This window comes from Zingiber officinale, chromosome 5B (assembly GCF_018446385.1).
Source record: "Zingiber officinale cultivar Zhangliang chromosome 5B, Zo_v1.1, whole genome shotgun sequence".
NCBI classification, from domain to species: Eukaryota; Viridiplantae; Streptophyta; class Magnoliopsida; order Zingiberales; family Zingiberaceae; genus Zingiber; species Zingiber officinale.
In genome coordinates this window covers 5271542-5296558 of record NC_055995.1, presented here as the reverse complement: position 1 = coordinate 5296558, position 25017 = coordinate 5271542, and the positions used below count along the sequence as shown (strand labels likewise).

At 37.9% G+C, this 25017-nt stretch overlaps 2 protein-coding genes across 2 annotated transcripts; one reads left to right on the top strand and one right to left on the bottom strand.

The window, feature by feature from the left end:
* Positions 1–10: 10 nt before the first annotated feature.
* On the bottom strand, positions 11–15018 carry LOC121983988 (guanylate-binding protein 3-like). Its single transcript, XM_042536724.1, has 14 exons — positions 14620–15018; positions 11275–11436; positions 10717–10782; positions 8675–8818; positions 8434–8547; positions 8237–8338; positions 7978–8163; positions 7115–7204; positions 6898–7032; positions 5489–5611; positions 2450–2535; positions 1568–2180; positions 1391–1468; positions 11–1310 (listed from the first exon to the last, which is right to left on the bottom strand). The coding sequence occupies exons 1-14, from the start codon at positions 14911–14913 to the stop codon at positions 264–266; spliced, it is 3240 nt and encodes a 1079-aa protein (XP_042392658.1). The 5' UTR covers positions 14914–15018; the 3' UTR covers positions 11–263.
* A 3085-nt stretch (positions 15019–18103) lies between these two features.
* LOC121987223 (fasciclin-like arabinogalactan protein 9) lies at positions 18104–18983 on the top strand. Its single transcript, XM_042541112.1, has one exon. The coding sequence runs from the start codon at positions 18116–18118 to the stop codon at positions 18887–18889; it is 774 nt and encodes a 257-aa protein (XP_042397046.1). The 5' UTR covers positions 18104–18115; the 3' UTR covers positions 18890–18983.
* The last annotated feature ends 6034 nt before the right edge of the window (positions 18984–25017 follow it).

Genomic DNA, 25017 nt, shown 5'->3' with positions numbered 1-25017 from the left:
GCATGGAAGAGGCACACTTGAATTGATGCACATTTGAAAGAAAAGCAAGTATGAGTATGACATGGATCAATCTAACGCACAAGTAGTCAGGAGTATAAATTTACATAAGCATACAAAGGAAAGCGAAAAGCAGAGGCAAACATCTCCCTCAAAATATTAACTGTATACATCGTCAGCATTTCTAAAAAACTAATTGTTCAAAACTCGCGTAAGTACGAGGTTAACACACAAGGCTTAATGTTGGTGGGTTAATGAACAGGCAGCTACTTATTGAGGACGTGCTTCTCATAAAGTGCAATAATATCCTTCTTGTTGGGATTTCTCAGCTCCAACAGTTGTGCACCAAATCCCTTCGTTGTGAGCTCTTGCTTGAGCCTTATGACGGTTAACCTTTTATAATCCTCTTCAATCTCAGACTCTTGATTTCCCTGACTCTGATTATGATCCTCCTGCCCTCTAAAGATTGAACCACCATCTTCTGTGTGAGCATAGTAGAGTGGGCTTGTGCTACTTTTGGTTCGCTTTCTACTCTTTGCAACATCATCGATGTCCATATCGTGCACTGACTCTGTGCCAATGTTATCGTCCACTCTTAGTCGCTTCCCTCGTACACTCTTCAACTTGCTGTCTAGTGCAGTTTCATTTAGCCGAACAGATGTCAACTCTTGCTGCATGGCATCTAGTTTCCCTTGAGTAGCTTGTAGCTGCAAGGATAAAGTCTCCGCTCTGTTGTTGGCCTCAGCACGAGCGGCTCGTTCAGTTGCCAGAAGACTCTCAAGAACTTGCACAGTGCTGGATCTCTGCTCATTGTTCTCACTCAGCATTTCCTCTATTTCCTTTTCACGCTCTTCAACTCTTTGCTCAAGTGATGCAACCTTTGAGACAGCATCAATTTCCAATTGCCTAACCTCCTCAATTTCATTAACCAGTCTATTTCTCTCTCTTTCCAAGTTTTCAACCTGCCTCTCTGCCTTCTCAATTATTGTCAATCTCTCCATTGCTAATCTCTGAGCTTCGCCCTTTTCTTTTTGGGCTGCTACGATTTCTGCTCGAGCAGTATCGGCCAATTCAGTTGCCCTCTTTGCCTCCCTTTCAGCATCCTTGTACCTCTTATCTGCTTCATCAAATTTCTTGCATTCGGAAAGATATTTCTCCTGAAGATGATCTTTTTCTTGTTCTAGAATTTTCACCTGTCTCTCATGCGACTGGGCCACTGTTTTAACAGATTCTAAGCTTTCAATTAATTGTCTTATTTCATCTTTCAAAATCAAAGATTCTGATTCACGGCTTCTACGTTCTTCATCCAAAACCTGCAATCAGTAACATTTAGATGAAAACAACCATTTACAAATGTTAAGATTTTTTTGACGCCCTTGAAACTGTAACTTACCTCCATCCTCACATTCAAATCATTAGCCCGCTTCTCAAAATGTTCAACTTTTCCAGTCAAGATTTTGACTTCTTCATCCTGTTTCATCACCAAAAATTAAAATGAAAAAAGAACATTTACACAATATTAATTCATATAGTGAGAGAGGCATGCACAAACAGACAGGTAAAAATTTACCTTGGCTGCTAGTTGTTCAGCAAATTCTGCTCTTAGTGTGTCTTCCCTGGATTGCGCCTTCTTATTAGTGCGTTCTTGTGCTACTGCTGCCCTCTCCAAGGAAGCCTTGGCATCTGCAATGGCTACATCATATTTCCGCTTCCACTCTAATGCCTCTTCCTGAGCAGATGCTGCCTGTTCACGGGCAGCAGCTAATCTTCCTTCAGCAGCACCTATCCTAGCTTCCAAAGCTGAAACCTTAGCTTTAAGCTTTTCCTCCTCAGCTTTTCTATCTGCATTTATCTGGTCATATTTACTTCTCAAACTAGAGTACTCCCTTTTTGAAAGTTCGAGGTCATTCAGTAAATTTGAGTGTCGCTCCTCTAACTTGCTATATTTGCTCTGTAAATCAGCAATACGGCCAGTGTAATCATTTGAAATTTTTTCCTTGTCCCTGACAGCTTCTTCATAGCGTTTTAAATATTCAGATCTATGTTTTTCATTTGCCTCCAGTTGCTTGTTAAGCAAATTTAACTTGTCTTCACTCAAGCTACATTTAGACTTGAGTGAATTTCTTTCCACTTCGACTTGATTTAATTGTCTTCTGAAAATGTCGAGAATTGGACCATCCAAACTGTAGAAGCAAATGAAAATAATAAGTATGGTTGTGTTTTGTGCTGATCAAGCTTCGAAACTTTGAATTGTATCTCAGTCTATATTAGAGACTACCATAGTATAAGTATAGATTTGAAGAATCATCATACAAGTCAACAAAGAATAAAATTTATCTGACAATCTGTAGCAATTGGTTTTAAAATAATATGGAGCTATCCCACCATTTTGGAGCCTTATGACCTTGCATCCTACTACTTTTCCACTTAATTGTAGAAGAGAAATACAAACCTTTGTTGAAGGAAGGAAACCAATTTTTTCCATTTGTCGGGACCCTGAGCAGATGACTCAAAACTGCCAATCAAACTGTTCAAGAGCTGCAGTTCAAATATCCAAGAAAAAACATTATGCCCATGTTTCATAACGGAAGTAATTAAAAAGAGAATTAGCTCAAGTGTGAAAAGCATTACACTAATGCCCATAATCACATTTGGACTGAACCCAAACAATACATTAAATACATGTGGAAATTGAGGAAAAAAATTCTTTTGTGAACTATAATATTGTGAAAGTGGGGATGAAGATGCTGCTTAGGGAGAGGACACATATGAGAGAAAAGTGTGATGATGTATTTTGATTGTCATTTTTTTCCTATTCTGTTTTGCTAAATTTCATCAGTTGATAACTTGATATGATTGTATGCATGGTCTGACTCCTTATGTTAGCTTGATAAGATTGCATACTTAGTATGATTCTTATGTTTCATGTGTTATGTGCAGTCAATTTAAGTGTACTGTGATAGGTGCAGGTGTTGTGAATCTAGACCATTTGGGCTTGGCAAGCTTCAGGTTGATTGGAAGATGGTACCTAGGGCTTAGAACACCTAATGTTATAAGATTTAAAACAAAACCCTCAGCCATCCAAAATTTGAATTACTCACAATGCATAAAAATGTGTTGGTGAGTGTTGGAAAGTCAGTAGGAGCTCCTAGATAGTGGATTAATAAGATTGTGATTTGTGGTAGTATTGAGAATTTCTTTTACCTATTTTATTTTGCCATAATTATGGGAATCACCATTACCTTAGAGATTCTTTCTATTTCTTATTTCAGAATAATAACTTGTAGTTCATTCCTTCTAGAGTGGTAGAATGATTAAATCAATTTTGCCCAAGATCCAATTCTTTTTTCATGGGATCAGAGCCCAGAACAACCTAGCCATCATATGAAAAAGCAATGGCCAATTTTTCTTGAACCTACAACACACTGTGATAAGATGAAACATGTAAAGATTGACGGAAGATTGTAAAGCAGGTTGAAAGAGGAATAAGGTTTGTCTTTCTACAGCAAGGCAAGAGGTGGATGTAGAGGTTCTTGGTGCAGGTACAGAGGTGTCAATGGGCAGTACCAGTACTGTGCACACCTAGCTTGCCTTAGCCCAAAGATTGTAGTGCCAGGCCATGCATGACCCATTTTCTGGTCTGCTTTGAGCGAGGGTCAAGCTCAAAATATTAAAAACAGTAAAATATTTAAAAAATCATTTGTTAAAATTGGTATTTTTATTAAATATTATTAAAAATATTTAATATTTATGATTATAATATTAATATTAATTAAAAGAAAACAACGGGGTAAACTTGGCCTGTAGGCAGTGACAGGCTAAGCACAACTCACTACTCAGGCCCACAATCCTCCTTGAGCACAAACCCATATATAGTGTCATACTCAACATAGTTTTACACTGCCTGAATGTGCCAAACCAAGTTAGTACAACGCAAATCATGCCAGATTGAGCTAAGCACTGCTCAAACATCTCAGGTCAGGCCAAGCACACCTAGAACATGTCCAATCGAACCATAGGAAGCCCGACCCATTTACACTTCTAGGCATGTGTTTCCCAAAGCAATGCCAACAACGAGGCTTGCATCACTCATCAGCAAGCTGGGTTCAGTAGATATTTAGTCACCGTCTTGAAGAGAGTATTGGACAGACGGCAGGAGAACCTGATCCCAAATTGACGGGATTGATTAATGGTATTGAGATTTGTTGTTTTTTAGATGTTATTTTACCTTTTGAATTCCCACATATAGGATTTACCTGGAATTTAGGGATTTATTCTAGAACAGTCAGCTTGTATTTATTCCTCGAGTGATAGAATAATTAAATCAAAATTACCCAAGATCCAAGTCTTATTTCAGTATGTCAGATAAGCATAACTTGCAGCAATGGACCTCTGCTAGCAGTATAATATGATAGGGAATTAAGATAAATAAAAAAGCAGAAAATCAAAATTTCTTAGAACTACAATTGGTCGCCAATTGTCCCAGTCCCCAGATAGAAGTGAATGTCGTGTAGAGAACTCTTAAAGTTGGTTGCTAACTATAGCCCAAAGTGCTTAGATGGACACATGAAGTAAATGTAGATCAATAAAAGAGCATATATTTTTAATATGGAGGCATAAACAAACATATAAAATGACTTTTTACAGAGAGAAATATTCACTTAAATTGGTTTTCTAAGACACTGTAAAGAATGGATGAAAACCACCAAATTTGAGAACAACCACAGCTTATACAAACATCATTATGTTTCTCTCAAAAGACATCATGACACAATACATCCAGCGGCAGAAGATTCAGTGCCAAAAGAGAAGTATCCAAGATTTACTGGTAGATTATAACCAAGCACAGAAAATTCAAGAAAACAGAGAGTTTTAAGTCCTAATTCCCAACAGAATATGACTAACAAGATGACCACCTATGACAAAACAAGTGCAGGGATTTATGCCATTTTCTATTCAGAAATTAACGTTTTGCCATCATGTGCATTGACAAAGGGCGGTAAATGAACCGAACGTTCGTGAACAAGTTTGATATTCGGTTTGGTAAGATCTTATTTATGTTCGTTCAATACACACAAAAATCAATTAAATAAATAAGTTTGAACAACTCGTTAAATTAAACAAATAAGCTTGCACATATATGTATTCAGCTCGTTAACGTTCATGAACAACGTTCGTGAACAACATTCATGAAACTCTTATCAACATGCTAAATAAATAAATAAAACTTTTAAAATAAACAAACAAGTTTAAATTATCAAACTCAATAATCAATCAAACAAGCAAAAGTTTCAATCAATCAAACAGGTTTGAATTGAGAGTTCGATAATATCTAAACGAATAAATCAAACTAAACTTAAACAATTATTTTAATGGCTTGATTCATCAAACAAGCTTGAACATCCTAAAGCTTTGCTCGGCTAGGCTTGTTTACAATCCTACATAGTAGCATCAATTATCTGTATGTTTCCAGAGGAGAGGTATAGCTTACCTGAATCACGCTATCAAGTTTTGCATCAGGAGCATGGCACGCTGCTCGTAACTTTGCTTCCATGCTTTGGACTATTTTAGAGCATTGTATATCAGCCTCTAAAAGAGCGGTTCTTTTGTAGTCCTTCACAAACAATATAGTTAACCACGATTACATTTTAGCCTTGTTTATATAAACCAAATAGAATGCATGTCACATGCATCAAGAATGCATCAATAAACTGATTCTGTAACAATATGATAGTAAAACATAAAAACCAACCACCTATGGATTCCACTGATTTTTTGGTCAAATAGTGAAAAAATTAAATTGCAGGACAAATTCAAAAAATTTCTAGTTATGTAACAAGCTAGTCTCCTAACTTTGGCTGGATCATAACGGTTAGACAGTGAAGCAGACAAAACTCCCAATATGGAGCTCCAAAGGATAACAAGCCCGTCTTAGCATTGTAAACAAAGAGGTTATTCTAGCAATAGACTGAAAGTCGCATCCTAAGAAGCATGTAAATGAAAATCATTTAAGAAGAAAAACTAAATATGTAAAAGCATAGTGATTCCGATTCATCGTTATCTAATAATTTTTCTATTTAATTAGGTTTTCCATAAAAACAACATTTAAAAGGAGGTTTCACTCCTCAAAATAACATCTAAAGGATTTTTTAATCATCAAACTGCACTTCTTTTGCACTATCTAGCAAACAAGATTTTTAATTATTTGCTATGGAGAAAGCAGGACAACCAAATTTAACCTATGATCCATGTCATGTGATTTAATACAGGTGTTTGTATATTTTAACATTTCAAAAACAACAATTCCTTGTCAGTTTATGGTTTATATGAAATGTTGCAATTCAAAAGGCAATGATTCTCATCCTGACTAGAATCATGGTTGAAAGCTCCAAACTAAATACTTAGAAAAATTAAAGGCTAATCTTTGTTAAAAAAATTATTCAGTTAAATGCAAATTTGTCTTATCGTAATTACCTTTGATCAGCACAGAGTTATCAAAGCAGTAATAAAAGCCACTAAGAATCAAAGGAGACCAAAAAAAATATGCGCGACAAATTGGGACAGGAGTAAACTTTTTCCTTCATATATATTTTCAAAAGACCAGAATGAATTTGTTACATCTACATGATAACTAGGAAAGTGTTGCCAAAAGTTAATTAAGTGCGACGAGAGTAGAAATTCATGTAAATCAGCTGATCAACAAAATTCAGCTTATTATTGCATTTCACCTACTTGAACCTTTAAAATCAATCCCAAATAAATTGGAGCAAGAGCAGGACTAGCAAAAATCTCTTGATGACAAATATAGATATAAGATTGAATATATATTGTTAAATAGCAAAGTTTGCTGCCTACTTCCTGATGAAAAATTTTCTGCATGTAGATGGCACAGATGCTTACCTTAAAAGCTTCCCTGAAGAAAGTGTGGAGTCGTTTCTCATAGTTTTGACGAGCTAATCCATTGCCAACAGCACAGGAGCTGAATACATCAAGAGCTTTGTCAACAGCAACTTGATGTGCTTCTCTTAGTATGGCCTACAAGTACTTAAAAGTTAGTGCAATTAGAACAAATAGTAGTGTTAACAACATATACGATATGAAAAGTGTAAATTTAAACCTCATCTGGTGGTTTTGAGCGATCAAAAGTGGCCATGTAAGTCTCAGCAGCGTGATCATATGCTTTATGGCATTCTGCTTCTTCAACACTCTGTGTATGAAATATAGGAGAAAATTTGAAATCTTTATTCAAAGAAGCAAATAACAAGTCATAAAAGTCTGTTTCATATCAGTCCAAGTCAAACCACTCTCTCGCCAATCTACCAAGAGATGCTACTACTTCCAGGTCATAAAAAGGGAACCTGAATAAAACTAATTATAAGCAAATGATGTTTTATCTTCTTATCTTTCCTAGATCCTCCAGAGTTGGTTCACATACACTAAATAGCTTCATGTCAACTAAGCTCATTTATATAGCAATCAATCCAATATGTTAGCTCCAAAATGAATCAGAAAGCCATCTAGAATCCAGATTAATGAATTGAATTTTTATCACCCAACTTCAGCTCTGTTTATACGGATCTAAATGCCCTACTACAAGTAATTAAATTATCTATATGCTAAATTTATAGCAAGAGACAAAATAGTAACTAGAAGTCAGGTTCTTTATTCTCCAATGAGAATTGAAGTGTCCCAGACCTAGCATGAAAACAAAACAAGAAGTAATCGAATTACTTAAATTGGGTAAAGACAGACATTTGCAATGAAATTATTAGTATCTTTAGAAAAGGTACGACATTGGTCAAGAAATAAAATAATGATGACTATTATTTGTTGCTTAACAATAGAATGCACAGCCAAGAAAATCAGCTTCACATAATAAGTAGATGAATGAACAACAATGAAAGCAAATGACACTGAGGAGTTCAAAAGGAAATTCACTAAAAATGTTGACAAGACCTATATAATGTTCTAAAGAATAACCTGCCATGAAGAAGATATTGTTGGAACAGCACCACTGTTGATGGCTTCCAAGAATGACTGAGTTAGACCAGCAAGAATGGGGCCTGTCATTACAGTTGACCCAACTTGTTTAGATCTTGTTCGGTCAAAAATGAATTTGATCAATGCATCCAAGCCAGATCTAAATTCTGGTCTTAATCTATCTAACTGCAAGAGAGAAAGACAAAGTTAGAATTCAAAATAGATTGTAAGAATTAGATAAGTAAAAAAGACTACTCACAGGGATCTGATCAAGACGTCGCAAATCGTTTTCATTGTTCAGTGGCCGCACAAGTGTAAAACATTCCCTATCTGGGAATAGTGAACGAATTGATTCTCGAATCTGTTTAAAATGTTGAGTTGCACATATTAATATATATGAAACCATTTGACATAAGTTAATTTGCTAAATAGCATGTTACGATTTGTACCACAAACCTCATTTCTAGACAATAAATCTCTACCACCATCTTGCATAGGCCTCAGAGCTATTTCTAGGTAGTCACGTGGGGTGATCTTTCGGTTATCCTCTACTAAATCTAAATAAAAGTCCTGCAAAAAATTGTCTGTGATCAATTAGCAGATAATATAACCACAAAAGATGGTTGGGGATTTAGGAGAATATAATAGAAGCGACAAAAATAGAGAATGATTGATTAAGAAGAGAAGATATTATCACCCTCAACAACCACACAAATACTGGAGAAAATTGTCCAAGCTCAGACACAGTGGACCTTCCACCAGAGGCTTTGACTCTAATGTGTTTGGTCATTTCAGTGACAAGCGATAGGCGATCAAGTGCAGCTTCATCAATACCACCCATCTGAAGAAACCATACCAGAAACAAGGTTATAAAAGATCAATGTTTACTAAAAGCAGAGAGCATTGAGGTAGCAAGTTACCATATTGCTGGAAATGTAAGGCGTTGCCCCAATGAAGCAAGATCTTCATTGTTACAAATCATAAAATATAAAATAAACCTCCTTCACTTCATGTAGAAGTAAAGTTCTTGAACTAAAAGTATAGTCAGAAAAGAAGTGGTAAATTAGTAACTACACTAGCTATGACTGCATGATGACCATGTCCAGATGACAATAAACAAAATTGGATATGTTAATGTTCTAGCCCTTGTTAGTAAATTTTTGCAGTCAGCTATTTTTCATAATTAAAGTACTGATTAGTAAGAAGATTGAAATTATTGAAAATAGAAATATAAACTAGTTGCATCACGCCAAGCTTAGAATCAATGAGCAACTGTTTGGATAGAAATATGTAGTTCATGGCTATCCAAACAGTCATTCATGAACTATAGCCATGAATTCTAACCCTCTCCATATGTGTTCAAATCATTTATTAATTATTCGGGAGCAATGAGTACATCAAAATTTCATATATAAGCTAGTAACCTCAAGCAACATCTATCTATAGGGACCCAAGCCTCATATTCCAATTCACTTGAACAACCAACATCTCTTTCCCTATAGAGTAATGATTTATAAGTTAAGAAAATCTTCCTACTCAGTATTCATTAGGTTTTGATCACATAATTCAATAGCTCAGGAATGAATGGAGCAATCTCGTACTAAATAGAGTATGGGAACCCCCTATGTGAGGCCCGGAACATGAAGTTGGTAAAAGTTTTAGTTACAGGGAATTCCCTTCGGTCAACCCAAGCTCCAACAAGAAGGTCTAACTTTGATCCATCAATATAGAATAAGCAAGTAAACCCAAGGCAAGGAGGTTGCAAGTTCAATTCCTGCCCCTACCCGAAAAGGAGCCGCTTGCGTATGCAAGCAAAGAGTGCATAGAACATGTGTGAAGCTCTCGCTTGTTGCCCGTTCCTCTCCCAATTTTTTACTATTTATTTTATTCTTTTTCACATTTAAGTTTTGAAACCATTTGAAGAACTCATTTCCAAATTTTTGGAATACAATCTCCAACGTGCATTAGAGAATTGACTTTCGGAGTGCACAATGCTTTGGTTAGACTATGTCTCCTAAGGAAATGTGGTCAGAGAAACTATGTGCAGAACTCACCTTTCCCTTTGTTTTACATGTGTTTCCTTAAAAAGCTACAAAGGAAGGGAGAAAAACTACAAGGGAAATATTTCCCCGGTTTTTTTTATCAAAACTGCTTTCACTCAAAGTGAGCCAAAAGAACCAATTTAGACACCTGAATGACTGAAAAAAAAATCAAAATTTTTTACTCATCTTACTTTTTATTTTGTTTTTATATTTTTGAACAATCAATTTCATCGGCCATAGAATTCCCTATTTCTTCCCATCCCACCCAGGAAACAAAAAAAAGGGAAAGAAGTGAAAATCACGATTATTACCTTATCTTGTTCCTATTAACTTATTTCCTACCTTCACTTCTCTCTCCCGCACTTTTCTTTCTTGCTATGAAACAGACCTTAGGCATAAGTTCATCAAACACTATATTTCACTCCTAAAGTATTTTGCCGATCTAAAGCACTTTAGGAAAGCATTCCCAAACTCAACTCAAAAGGTTTAGTCTCTCATCATATATTTAGTCAATATGCATCGTGTAGAAGTCCTATATATATGGGTATATCATTTTTCTTTTAGAATATACTTTTTTATCACATTTGATCCTATAATACACAAATAAAAAAAATAAACTTAAAAATAAAGTTTTCAAATGCATGCTCTAGAAATTGCCAAAGGATCAATAATGCACAGCCTAGAACATGATTCATACCTGGTTGTAGATAAACATGCTTGACAACAAAACAGCTAAAGAAAATATCTTCGTACTATATGTTCCCTGCGAAAGACAAAGATAGTCAGTTATCAAAAGATATAATATTAGCACATATAACAAAGAACAAGTACATAGTTGAAAGAAAAATATGACATGCCACTAAAATACATTCCAAGTTGTTGTCTTAAATTAACTATCCCTACATGAAGTAAAGCATGATTATACCATTAAAAAGTTGTATCAGCAAAGTACCATTTACCGCATAGGGAAGTGGATATGATCCACTAAACCATTTTAAACTTGATCAAATCACAATTTTGTCCAAGTGCATAAGATCCAAGTCATCTTGTATGTCAATAATAGGGCAAATGATTTTCAAGTGCAGAAAGAGAGAGGAAAAAAAAGAACAATCCTGATTTTCCTCATGGGCATGTTGTGTGTGCCATCAGTTATCACCTGACTATAATGTGTTAGTCACTAGAATAAACAAAATCTAGAAAATCTGAGTAACAACAAGCATTATGAAGAAATCAATCGTAGGAGAGGAAATCTAACCGATTGATCATATGCATCAATTCCTTCAGTATCCAGTAGCAGAAGGTTGTATTCGCTCCCATCAAGAGCAGTTCGCTTTAATGGTGCACTCCACATCCACAGCCCCTTAGTGCAAGGTCGATGGGTGGAAGCTACTTGAAACCCGCTGCTCCTTCCCAAAAGCTACCAACAAAGAAATATATTAAGTGTTTGCAGAAACTTCAAGTTTAGACACAAATTTAATGTAAAAGAATAACCCAGAAATAAAGCATATAGAACCCAAAAAAAGTAATTTTTTAACTCAAAATCATAAAAGAAAAACCAAAGAATGGAGCGTCCATATCAATTAATTAGTTTACTGTGCATTACCAAACAATTGATTACAGAAATAAATGTAATTAAATAGATGAAACAAGATATGTGCATTCCATATATGATGGTGTATCCATAATATGGATAGTAACAACTACAATATTTTATATATATAACATAAAGAATTTGAGAATTGATGATGCTCATTTAACAACACAATGTTGATGCAAATCTCATTTGTCAAATTGAGAAAATGATATAACATTATAACCCATCCGTCTTTGTTGCAACAGTTAAACACACTACTCCGATTCAGTAAATAACTTATGAACTGGCCAAAAGTTGGGGCTTTTTTCTTGCTGTTATTATTGTCGACTTTAAAGAATGTTGCATTCAAACATAGTAAAGGTTCAGTTCCAAGTGAGGTAACTTTTTCTCTTCACATTCTTCCATTTGAAATTATTACTTAGCACATGCTCAAGTACGTACTAGAAGTACAGAATGTTGCCTTTTATATCATATTTACTTTTTGACCAAATATTTATCATTGCAACACAAGCACGGGCAAGGCCTAGGATGGTCTAATTCAGTCCATGTTGGCCAGACCCAGACTGAGTTGAACTGTGCTTGGCTGGGCATGGCCTAGGTCAATCCAAGCCCCAACCAGCATGGACATGAGCCTGCCCAGCTTACCCCATCAAACAGACCAAAGATACAACAACAACAACCAAGCCTTGTTCCACTAGCTAGGATCGGCTATATGGATCTTTTTGCCATTGAGCTCTATCTCCTACTATATCATCATCTATACTTAAATAAATTTTATCTTATTTTATTATTGCTAACCAAGTCTTTTTTAGTCTTCCTCTTCCTCGTTTGATATGTGTGTTTGTCATAGTTTCACATCACTTAACTGGAGCATTTATTGGTCATCTAAGTACATGTTCGTACCATCTTAAACGAGTCTCTCGAAGTTTTCCCTCAATAGATGCAACTCCGACTTTCTAATGCACTCATTTCTTTTTCTATTCATCCTCGTATGACCACACATCCACCTTAACATCCTCATCTCTGCAACTCTCATCTTCTGCTCATGAGCTCAAGTCATAACCCAACATTCAGCTCCATATAACATAGCAAGTCTAACTGCGGTTTTGAAGAACTTTCCTTTAAATTTTAGAGATATTTTACGGTCACATAAAACACCTGACGCTCTCCTCCATTTCAACCATCCTGCTTGTATTCTATATAAGACATCTCTCTCAATCCCTCCATCATTTTGCAAAAATGATCCTAAATATTTAAAACTCTCGGTTCCGAACAACTCATCATCTCCTATCTTAACAATTATCTCATTACGTCTAATATTGCTAAATTTAAATTCCATTTATTCTACCAAAGATATATTAATAAAAAAATATAAAATTAAATTTATAATAAAAATCCAATAATTCATGACCTTAGAATTCTAGCTTTTCCTAATCGGTACATGACTAATGGCTCAAGTGTCACCAAAAGGAGCCCTTCTTCACCTTCCTCTTAAATTGTGCAGTTAAGGCCCAAAGCAAATCCCAATAAAACTTCACAGGAATATTCCCAAAAAATTTTAAATAATTTAGAAAACTTTTAAATTATTTTTAAAATTTGTAGCAAGAGCTTTTTCCCCTAAAAAATTATATATATATATATAATGGGTCATTTTAGCCTATGGACCATGCACAGCCTGGTCTCTCTTCGTGCTTGACACGAGCCCAATTTTGTGTAGGCCCGCCAACTAAGAAATCTGCACCCAGCACCCACAACATGACTAGGCCTGCCTAGTCATGCCTAGCCTTATTGACACATCTACATGTAACCATATGACTCCAAACCCACCTATTCTTTTGAATAGCATTTAGGACATATTTGCTTCATCTACGTCCTTCAAGTCATAATTCATATAAGAAAACACTATGCCAATATCACTCAGTTGTATCCTGAAAAAATCAGTCCAAATGCATGAGACTCCAATGCGATATTGGGAAGGTAAATAGCATGACCTCGTCCTTGCTTAACAAAGAGGTTGTTTATGGCTCCAGCTTTAGTCACACAGCTTAAACTGGAACAAGATTAACATTACACCAATGCTTGTTGTCCTGCCCATGCATCTTCGACTATCACATAAGCACCATGTCCTTTATTTTAATTCTTCTAATCAATCCACAATATTCATAAAGAGCAACCATAGTCATCAAAACAATTACGTTTCGAGTTCATCAATTACTTGTCAACTCACATCCCTGGATAATCAAATTTGAAATAAATTGATATGAGAACAACTTATAGAAAATACACAGTTGGTCTCGTGAGAAAGTTTTCTAGTTGATCGATCACTTTTTATTATTCTATATGAACCACTTTTTGTAGGGAATATTTCCAAAGGCCAATTTCCAATCGGTCAATTTGTGCTTTTACCAACAACTAAAACTCAATAATCATCCAAAGATCCTTCAATATCCTACATAAGCACCTTTTGGCTACTGGAACACAAATCCGGCTAAATGACATGGAAATTGGTCAGGATCACCCAAAAAAATCTCTCCATCCTAGTGATAACTTTATTTGCATTGAAGAACTTTGCTGTTCATTAGAAACTCTTTCTTAAAAAATCAAAATTTAATACAAAAATACACATTGGGTAGGTCAAGGTCACTAAACATCCAAGCTCTAACCCACCTTAATTGAACACTCTTATCTCTTATTACCTATAGGTCCATCCGTGTGGGATGATAAGGCATTAAGATGTCTTCTGTGCATTGAACTCGGGGAACATTGTGACATCATCAGCCCTTCAATTGGTTATTTCGTTCTTTCCTAAAAGCCCTAGTTTGAATATGGAAAAACTTCTCAGTTGTTCGACGATCATCAACAAACTTAACTCAGACGTGTAATTGGAAATCTAAACCCCAAACGACAAAAAAAAACAAAAAATCCATAGAGTAAACAAAAACTCCTCTCAAAGATTCATCAAGGCCGATAAGGAGTGAGAGGTAACGGGAGGGAGATAGAGAGCACCTGATTGAGGATGAAGCTCTTTCCCTGGCGGGAGCGGCCGCAGACGGAAACAACGCCGATAGGTCCCTTGACCATGTGGAGGGCCGCAATGGCCTCAGGGTCCATCTGGAACTTCCCCTGGTCATCGCAGTACACAAGTCGGAGGGGCCGGGCGGGGCCAAGCGGCACAGCGGCGGAACGACTCGATTTAGGGTTGGAGTCTGAACTGGACGCTCCCTTCTCCTTCTCCCCCTTCTCCTTCGACGACGATGCCAGAGGGGAGGAGGCGGCCTTGCCGTTGAACAACCGCATCATCTTTGCTTCGCTCGCTACCACTCTCCGTTTCTCACTTGACGAGGAAGCCAAGACGGAGGACGAAGAGCGATCGAGCAGAAATTCCGTAGTTTCAAAATATAAGACCGATATGATGTTACATAGCCTTTTTCACACCGTTGCGTTCTTTTAACGCTCGCTTTCTGATGTAGCGGTGGCTTTGCCAGGCTGCGAGGCGGCATCTTTCGTCTCTCCTGGTTCTAATGTTATATAACGGTGTGCCGGTTCCACATAACGGTGCCCCGTTATCACTCCAATTTGGCAAAAATCAAAAGGGAAGCCTTAAATTTTCTAAATCATCAAAAGAAGGTGTTTCTTAAAAAAACAAAAATCAAAAAATACTTTAAAATACCCCTAATTTCAATATTATTATAATAATTAATTGATAGTTGTTATAATATATAAAAGATATTCGATAATTACTATAATATATTTATAATTAATTTATAATTTATTTTAGATAATTTTTTATATTATAGCAGATGTTTAAATTATAGTTAAATCCTAAATTATAAAGTCTTAATTTTTAAATTCTAAACACTATTTATATCAAAATAAATTTATCAATTTATAAAAATATTTAAATTTTATTAAAATTATTTTAAATAAATAAGACGTTACTAAGTTATAATACTAGAATAATATTATATTAAATGTTACATATTTACATAATATTTTTTAAAAAATTGTAACGGTTAGTCTTAACCATTATAATTATGTAAAATAAAGAATAATATTTATAGCAATTACTCAATAGCTTCCATAAATTACAGTAGTTATTGATAGTCCTTAAGCTGATAGAAATGATATTTTTAATATAAAATTACATTTATTTATATTTAAAAAAGAAGAGCGTTTCTTTTAATCCGAAATCAATTTTTATTCAATACCACCGTTCAATATTATCACTGCCTTGATTAACTCTAAAGATAATTGATTTAGCCTTATAAACAAAAAATTATCTATTATTAGAATAAATTCGAAATACTAATTAACAGAATACCCATATCACTCAAGGGGCGACCCTTTGATGGGCTGGCAGGGCACTTGCCCAGGGAGGTGAGATCCTCTGTCCTCAAAATGATGTGTTCTCATGTTCCCTCGTCGATCGGACGATCATGATGGCCTCGTGATGTGCACTGCATCTTTGAGATATGATTTAACCCGTCCGATCGGCGAGGGGACATGAGGACACACCATTTTGGGGACAGGGGATCTCAACTCTTGCCCAGGGCCCTACTTTGGGTGGATCCCATTAATTTTTTTTAATATATTATATAAAAATATATTAGATTCTCTCGATTTCTCAATCCTTTCACTGAAGCGTTTCAACCGAAGCTTTCTCACCCTAGCCCTCTCTCGCCGATTCAAGCGAAGCTTTCTCACCCTATCTCGCCCTCCCTCTTGTCGCGCCCTCTCTCATCACGCCTAAACTTCGAAGCTCCCCGCGACGGCGTCGTCCCTCTCTGTGCCCTCCCTTGAGCCGCTCTCACTTGCAACAACGAAGACATGAAGCGTCGAAGCTAGGGTTTCCCTGTGCCTCCCTCCCTCGCCGCGACGCGTGAAGTCATCACGTCGACCCTCGCCGTGCAGGCCTTCTAACGTCTAATCCCTTCTGTTAGTGTCATCCACCAAATTTTTTTTAGTAGCGAATTTTTACTGTGTTTTCCTACGGGATTTTAATTTTTAAGAAGGATAATTAATCAATTATCTCCTTACCGAAGAGGGCAAGTTGTATGCAGTGGAAGGATCACCGGAAGTTAACTTCTTTTTAGCAGAGGGTATCTCCCTTGCAAATCTCAACTCTCTAGGTGAGTGTTGTTTATTTGTTGAAAATATAGTTGTTGTGTAGTGATGGGGAAGTTGTAATCTTTGAAGTTGTATTGCTTATTTTGATCATCATCATTTCCTATTTATTTGATTTGGCTCCTGGTTTAGTAAAATTGGAACCAACAATATTTAGTATTGGATCATCTTGGTCGTAAAAGAACAAGTGGATTGAAATTGTCAAGGAATCTGTAACAAGGAAGGTATAGTGAATTTTGCTATCTTATTCTTCATCTCTAATAGCCTTTATGTTTGTTATCATCAATATATGGTGCACGGTTACTATTGTTTTTTTCTGTTGTTTTGGATCTGTGTTATATCGGTAGATAACACAATTCTATTATTTTCGGTTGAATTGTATTATTTGTGTTGCAAATTTCAATTCTCTATGAATGATGATCTATGTTATAACTTTGTAGATGCTTTTTTTCTATTAGTCATTTATAGAAATTGCATGATTATTCTTGCTTTTAAGTTTTATTTGTGTTAAAATTCCTTAACAAATCATGATTAGTTTTATTTTTTTGTTTCTGTGTTATATCGGAAATTAAATTATCACTTTTATCTTATTGTGTTTGTACTTGGTATAGCAGAACTTGAAGAAAAATTATGCCTAGAAAATATTTCTCCGAAAGTGTTAAAAGGAAAAAAAAAATAACAGAAGAAAAAATAACTCAATTAATGAAAAGTTTTATGGATAAATTTATTTTGAAGGAAAGAAAAATAAAGTAAGAAAATTTGATTGATAATTTAAATAATTAAAAAATCATTCTTTAAGGGAAAGGACTCAAAGGACCAAATTTATAATTTTACCTTGAGCCTAATTTTTCCGAGGATCGCCCCTGATCACTCAATATTATCACTGCCTTAGCAATCTAGTGAATTGGTTCCGTTTTTTATCCATGTGCATGGACGATGGACGTGGTTTAATAAAATTTAGGTACAAATGAGACGGGTGTCTTTTATTATTATTTTAAAATATATTAAAAAAAACTTCCGTATTTTTTATTTTCAATACTTTTTATAATGCAGACAATATCTATGAAACGCACAGGTTACCAACTAGTTAACGATATACGTCGTTTGAGGGTAGACCCGTTTGGGTATCCGACGATGACATGGTAACGGACGTGTTCTAAATGGTTCAATTGAACAGTCTGTAACGTAGCAACGTAGAGCGTGACGAGGATAATAACAGCTCTCGTCTACCGACAAATCCAGCTTCTGGATAATTACGCATCAACAATAAAATTATTGCCGTCTTAATTAACATAATTTCTAAGATTTAATATAAAAAACTTGATTAAAAATATATAAAACGTTTAAATTCGGTTGCAGTTGATCGAGCATTGTCAGAATGAAGAGAACTGCCTCCCACTCCATGGCTGCCTCTTCCTCCCTCTTGCCGTTGCTGCTCCTCGCCGCCACCCTCGTCGTCGCCAAGCCCTCCTCCTCCCCTGTCGCCGCCCCCTCCGCTGGTCCGCTCAACATCACCGACATCCTGGTCAACGCGACCCGCCATCGCACGTTCGCGCGGCTGCTTCGCGAGACGCAGGTGGATCTGCAGGTGGACAAGGAGCTCGGCGACGACGACACCGGCAACACCTTCACCGTGCTGGCCCCTTCGGATGCCGCCTTCCTCGGCCTCCGCTCCGGCGTCCTCAACGCGCTCTCCCAGCAGGACCAGGAAGAGCTGGTGCTCTACCACCTCCTGCCCCATTACTACTCCCTGCCCATGTTCGTCACCGCCAGCAACCCTGTCCGCACCCAGGCCTCCGGCAACCACGGCGCCTACACCCTCAACGTCACCACCGACAACGACATGCGCGTCAACGTCTCCACCGGCGTCGTGAGGACGCCCATCGCCGGAAGCCTCTTCGACGACGGCGAGAAGCTCGCGGTGTACACGCTCGAGAAGGTGCTGCTGCCCTACGACCTCTTCGGGCCGAGATCCCCGGCGTCCTCGAAGCCGGACTCCAAGGTCCCGTCCGCGCAGTCGGCCGCCGACGTGGCGCCGGCAGCGGGAGAGAACATAGTGGCCGCGGCCGGGTTGCGCGCGTGTCGGAGGAACTTGATGGCGGCGTTCGGCGCTCTTGCGATTGCAATCCACTGCTTCGCCTCCATCAATTGATTGGTTACTTAAATCTTAATTATTATTGTTCTTTGCTATGTATAATCAATCATTTGCCACTTGTGATGTATTGATTTGTTACTTAAATCTTTAATTATTATTGTTCTTGCCATGTGTAATCAACCATCATATATATATATATATATATATAGAGAGAGAGAGAGAATTGCTATGCTGCGAACAAAGTCCGTGCAGACCGCTGCGGACATGCTTCCTGATCGGTCTGGTGACTGATCAGGAGGATCCCTGATCGGTCTACAGACCGATCAGGAGGTCCCTGATCGGTCTGGTGACCGATCAGAAGGTCCCTGATCGGTCTGGTGACCGATCAGGAAGCATGTCCGCAGCGCTCCGCACGGGCTTTGTCCGCAGCATAGCAATTCCGTATATATATATATATATATATATATATATATATATATATAAGGGACCGTCTCAGATAGACAGTTTCTATGGGGCGTAGGTCTCCCAAAAGATAACGGTGGTGTGCAAATGTTTCCTCGGATCGGATGGAGATTGACCCTCGGGTGCAAAGGTAGAAGGGAGCTTGATTGCAAGACTCACCCGTCGAGTAGAGATGAAAGTCGGCCTTAGTGATCCGACAGTGCCGAGTGGAAGGGTCGTCGCTCAACGGATGAAATTTTCTTCATATAAAAAAAGAAAAAGACCGATCAATTCATTAAAAAAAGAAAATTTCTATACAGTATATTTATGTCCGAATCAAAAAGGGAAATTAAAAAAGAGAAAATTAAAATTATTAAATATTAAATTAAAATAAATTATAAAAGAATAAAAAATAAATAAAAATATTGATGCATAAAATAAATACGAAAATAGATAAGAAGAAATTCGTCCACCTCTAGTAGATTAACTCCTTCCCCTATAAATAAACTTGCAACAACAACCCCATTGATAATTCCATCAATTATATTTCTATCAAAAAAATTAAGTATATACACCATGCATATCGATGGTGGACGATTATTGTGGAACCTCTCATGACAGAGAGTGGGCGACCACCATGGGCGGCTCTCATACGTGAGGGCACCTCCGCCATGAGAGACGTTTACGGTAGTCGCCCACTGTAGGTGTGTAAGGCAACTCTACACTATATAGATTTATATAGTGTAATAATATCTTACGGATCATTCCTTGCGACACGATCTGCAATTCCTTTTTTATTTTTTTAATTTTTGGTCGAGGCACTTAGATTAAATCCAAGTGCTCTGATTCTATTTTTTTAATTTTTAAAAATTAAAATTTTCTTAAAACATTATAAATACATTTATTATACCCCGTGATCATCTAAAATTATTTATCTTAAACACTATAACCTAAAAAAAAAGCCTAAACCCTAAAAGAAAATATTATTAGCTTAAACTCATTATAACCACCCTAAATTCTAAAATCTTAAACCCTAAATACATATAATATATTCCGTGAGCATCTAAAATTTTTAATCTTGAATATTATAATCCAAGATGGAAGTTTGAACCCTAGAGAAAAAAATCTTATTGACTCAGACCTGTTATAACCCAACTACTAAATCCTAAAATTTTGAACCTTAAATACATATAATATACCCCAAAATAAAATTAAAAAAATACTAAATGAGTTCATGCGCCTGGACGATGTCACCAACGAGCGCTTGAATCAATTTCTGGCACCCCGAGTCCCATCCGGACCAGTCCGTAAGTAAAGGTTCACAGCAAAACAATATATATATATATATATATATATATATATATATATATATATATATATATATAATATGGTATATTGTGAGTGGACAGAGAGGTAATGTAAAATCGATAGTCAATATAATGTGACAGTCAAAGTCAAGGTGAGATGATCCGATCAAAATAAGGATGCACGTATCTGGATTAACCACCTCTCAGGAGCGAGACCCCAGTATAAACCTGGGCGGATTTGAACCCGACCTAGGCCATAGGGCGCAGCTCCTTATATCTTAAGGGCATAACTCCCAACATAAACTCGGGCGGATCAAGAGCCTACCGGATGGAAAACCTGAACCCTAGAGGGAAAATCTTATTGACTCAAACCTATTATAACTCAACTCCTAAACCCTAAAATTTTGAATCTTAAATACATATAATATACTCCAAAATAAAATTAAAAAATTACTAAATGAGTTCAGGCACCTAGATCAATTCTTGGCATCTCGAGTCCTATCCAGAACAGTAGTATACACATCCTTACCATGCACACTTATGAACGACCCTCATAGGTCCGGTCACTCGGGAGCACTCCTGAGCGTGTATGTATATATATAATACGGTATGTTGTGAGTGGACCGAGAGGTAATGTGAAATTGATAGTCAAGATAATGTGATAGTCAAAGTCAATGTGAGATGACGATCAAAGTAAGGATGCACGTATCTTGATGAACCATCTTTCAGGAGTGAGACCCAGTATAAACCTGGGCAGACTTGAACCCGACCTAGGCCACGAGGCGCAACTCCTTATATCTTAAGGGCATAACTCCCAACATAAACTCGTGGGGACCAAGAGCCGGTTGGACATACAAGACTCAATGCCCCACTCAGCACTCTTCGTTGTTCATACGAGCAGAACTCCTGGCATTAACCCAGGCGGACTAAGAGCTGATTGGATTTACGAGATTTAGCCCCCCCCCCCCCTCCCGATTCTTCAAGCATAAGTCTCTCAGCATACGATCGGTCAGCCTCAGATCCGACTAGATTTAAGACACTTAGCGCTCCACTCCTTAATGCCAAGCTACACAGAATACGATCGGTAGACCCCAGAATTGATTAGACTTAAGGAACTTAGCTCCCCACTCTTACGATACAACTCTCAGCATATAGTCAATCGACTCAAGAGCCGGTCGAACTTCTGAGACGTGATTCCCTATTTTTAGCACCAAGACACTCTGCATATTGTTGGTCGGCTTTAAAGTCGGTCGGACTTTCGAGACTCAGTTCCCCACTTCTCATGTACAAGTCTCCTAGGGTAGTCTGACTACCTCTAGGAGACAACATTGTCAAGAAATCACAACAACCTGTCAAAGAATAGTAGCTACTCGACAGAGAATATTCCGCCACCAAAACATATACAGGAAACGGAACCTTTCTCTGAGAATGACTGTATAACTTCCATTCCCTGTGTAGGTCCCTTGCGACTGCCAAGAGGGGGGTGAATTACCCTGCACAATTTAAAGCAAACAAACATCTTTCTTAACTCGATCATGCTCAACACAATCACACAATTAAATAAAATGAAAGTAAGTATGACACAAGTAAAGATTTACTTGGTTGAAAATCAAAGGATTGCTATTCCAAGGGAAGTAAGCTTAGTAGAAAATATCCTTCTCAAACAAAACGTCGGAAGCAGAGAAGCCTCGTACTCGAAAGTGATGCTCAAAAATAAATAACTGAATATAACTTGAAGTACCAAGTATGTTGCTCTGAAAGGAAAAGACTAGAGCTCCATTTATAGCCCGCTGGTCAAAACTGATCGTTGCTAACGTGGCACAGTCCGAGTGCCTGAAAGGGCTCCAGGAACCTGGGTGTGGATACAACTTTATCCACATCGTAACGACTACGCAACAGGCGAAAGATAATATTTTATCTAGTTCGGATGCCTATAACAACTCCGGGCACCCAGACCGCCTTTGCCTAGGGGTGCCTCGCCAAGACGCCCCCGGCCAGACCAAACTGGTCAGAGCACTCGAAGTAGCTTCGGGTACTCGGAGTAGCTCCGGGCGCCCAGACCATAGTCAACTTCATGTTGACTTTTTGTCTGAGTCTTCCACTTCGGCTTTGCTCACATGGGTGATTTCAGTCATCCAAAATAGGGCTCACCCGAATCCATTTTCTGGCATTCTCGAGCAACCTTTCACTTTGTCTTCTCGTCCCTAGGAAATGTTGCGCACTTCCTTCTCGTCCACCAGCGTACTCTTCTGCAGCGTCTCGTCCCTCGAACGCACCGAGACCGTCGACTCTCTCCCGTGTTATCCTTCTCGCTACCTGCGTGTTTCGATCTACTTCTTATGCTTCTAAATTCCTACACACTTAGACACAAGGATTAAGCCACAACAGGACCTAACTTGACTTGGTTGATCATATCAAAACTACACATGGGGTACTTACAGCCTGCAGGTCACTTGATATACTCTAACATCAAACATTCTGAATCGTCTCATTAATACTAGAGCTACAAAAGATGATTCGTGTGCATTAAACAAAACCTTCCTCGAAAGATGATCGTACATATTTCATTACTCGACATATTCTAACATCTCATGATTACGAAGTTCCGAGGGTTAGTATAAAAAGGGGTCCTCTTCGTTGGCCAGGTACATTCTCACACGCTGAAAAACACACACGCATCCACTCTACTGTTCATCTCCTTCTCTACTTTTTACTCGACTACTGTACTGACTTGAGCATCGGAGTGTTTATGCCAAGGATCCCCTCCCTGGTTCTTGCTCTATTGCTCTCCTTTGTTCTTTTTATTGTGTGTGCAGAAAGGAGTGATAGGAAGGAGTGTTAGGTGTCATCTCTTCTCTATCTCAGTGTCTGTCCAGCGCGTCGTCTCCACCACTTTCAAACAAGATCAAATTCAACATCATCTGTGGGAACTTTGCCTGAATTTGAAATGTGAAGATGGATAAGACTGGATGAGTCACTACAATCACCTTATCATAGGAAGATTTGGAGTTGTTAATAGTAGACTAAGCACATGGTCATCAAGTTTCTCTAGCAGAATATTGTTTGTCGATGTTGGAACCCGAAGGTTATTTTTGGTGTAATCAACTAAGTTATGTTAGGTCTTGTTTTGGTTTAATCCATGTATCTAAGTGTGCAGGAGCTTAGGAACACAGGAAGTCGAGCGGAAGACGCAGCTAACGAGAAGGACGGCACGAAAAGGGAGCCGACGGGCTCGGTGCATCCGAGGGATGAGAGGGCTACGAAAGAGTATACCGATGGATGAGAAAAATGTACACGACGTTCGAGGGACGAGAAGCCTGAGCGGAAGCCTGCTCGAGGAGAAGGCCGAAAATTGAGTTCGGGTGAGCCCTATTTCGATTACCCACAATCATCCAGGCGATCGGAGCAGCAGGAGAGCAAAAGGAGTTGGAGAATACTGCTGGAGGTACCCTCAACAAGGTGTTGAAGGCGCCTCCGAAGCGAACTAGCACCTTCGCCACCTTCAAGCGGAGTGCACCCTCGACCTGGCCAAAATAGTCATTAGCAACGAATAAAGTTTTATCCGCTGCCGCCTCACTGTAGGCACCCTCCTAACCCGTGGGAGGCACCCTCAAGCTATGGATAGAATTTACAGGAGCTATAAAAAGGCTCCTAGAGCTAGAAAATAGATCAACAACTCAAGCATTCATTTCCTAGCAATAATTTGAGCATTCAAAGATTGTAAGAGACTTCTCCGCCTACACGAAGGAGATTTTTTCTAATGTTATCATTGTCTTGGAATAACAACTACCTCGGTTGTAACCAAGTAAAATTTCGAGTCTCTTTCTTTCAGTTTTTGTTTTATTTATTCTTTTTACGCTATTACTTTTAATACGGGTTGGAAGAACGAGAAAGGTCTTTAGTTATTTTTCAGGCAAAACCCTCTCTAATCAGCTTATCCAGACCTACAAGTGGTATCAGAGCCAAGGACGTTTTATGAGGACTAACCGCCGAATGAAGCACACGAGATGACCAGATCAAGCATTCACCCACCAAAGTTCGAGGGGGACTTCGCCAACTAGAAAAAGAAGATGGAGCTATTTTTCAAGATCGATTTTGATTTATTTTTTATAATGGAGGTTGGTTTTACAACACCCGAAGGTAAAGATAAATACCACTGGACCAAAAAGGGGCAGGCTAATTTCGTAATAAATGGCAAAGCAGAGTTCCATCTGCTAAGTGTTCTACCATCACAAGAAGTCAATTGGATCGAAGCCTATGAGTCTACGAAGGAGCTCTAGGAGAAATTTTTGGAACTACACGAAGGAATCTCGGAGGTAAAACGTGCAAAACGGGACTTACTGCACAACCAGATCAGCAACCTCCGATTAGAAGAAGATGAAACTGTAGCACATCTTCACTCGAGGATCAAGGAGCTAATCATCGGACTTTTGAATC

Coding starts and splice junctions, on each gene's coding strand:
- LOC121987223 (XM_042541112.1), top strand. CDS start 18,116: ATGAAGAGAACTGCCTCCCACTCCATGGCTGCCTCTTCCTCCCTCTTG.
- LOC121983988 (XM_042536724.1), bottom strand. CDS start 14,913: ATGATGCGGTTGTTCAACGGCAAGGCCGCCTCCTCCCCTCTGGCATCG. Junction 7,033..7,114: donor GCTCAAAACCACCAGATGAG/GTTTAAATTTAC, acceptor AAGTACTTGTAG/GCCATACTAAGAGAAGCACA. Junction 1,311..1,390: donor ATTTGAATGTGAGGATGGAG/GTAAGTTACAGT, acceptor TACTGATTGCAG/GTTTTGGATGAAGAACGTAG.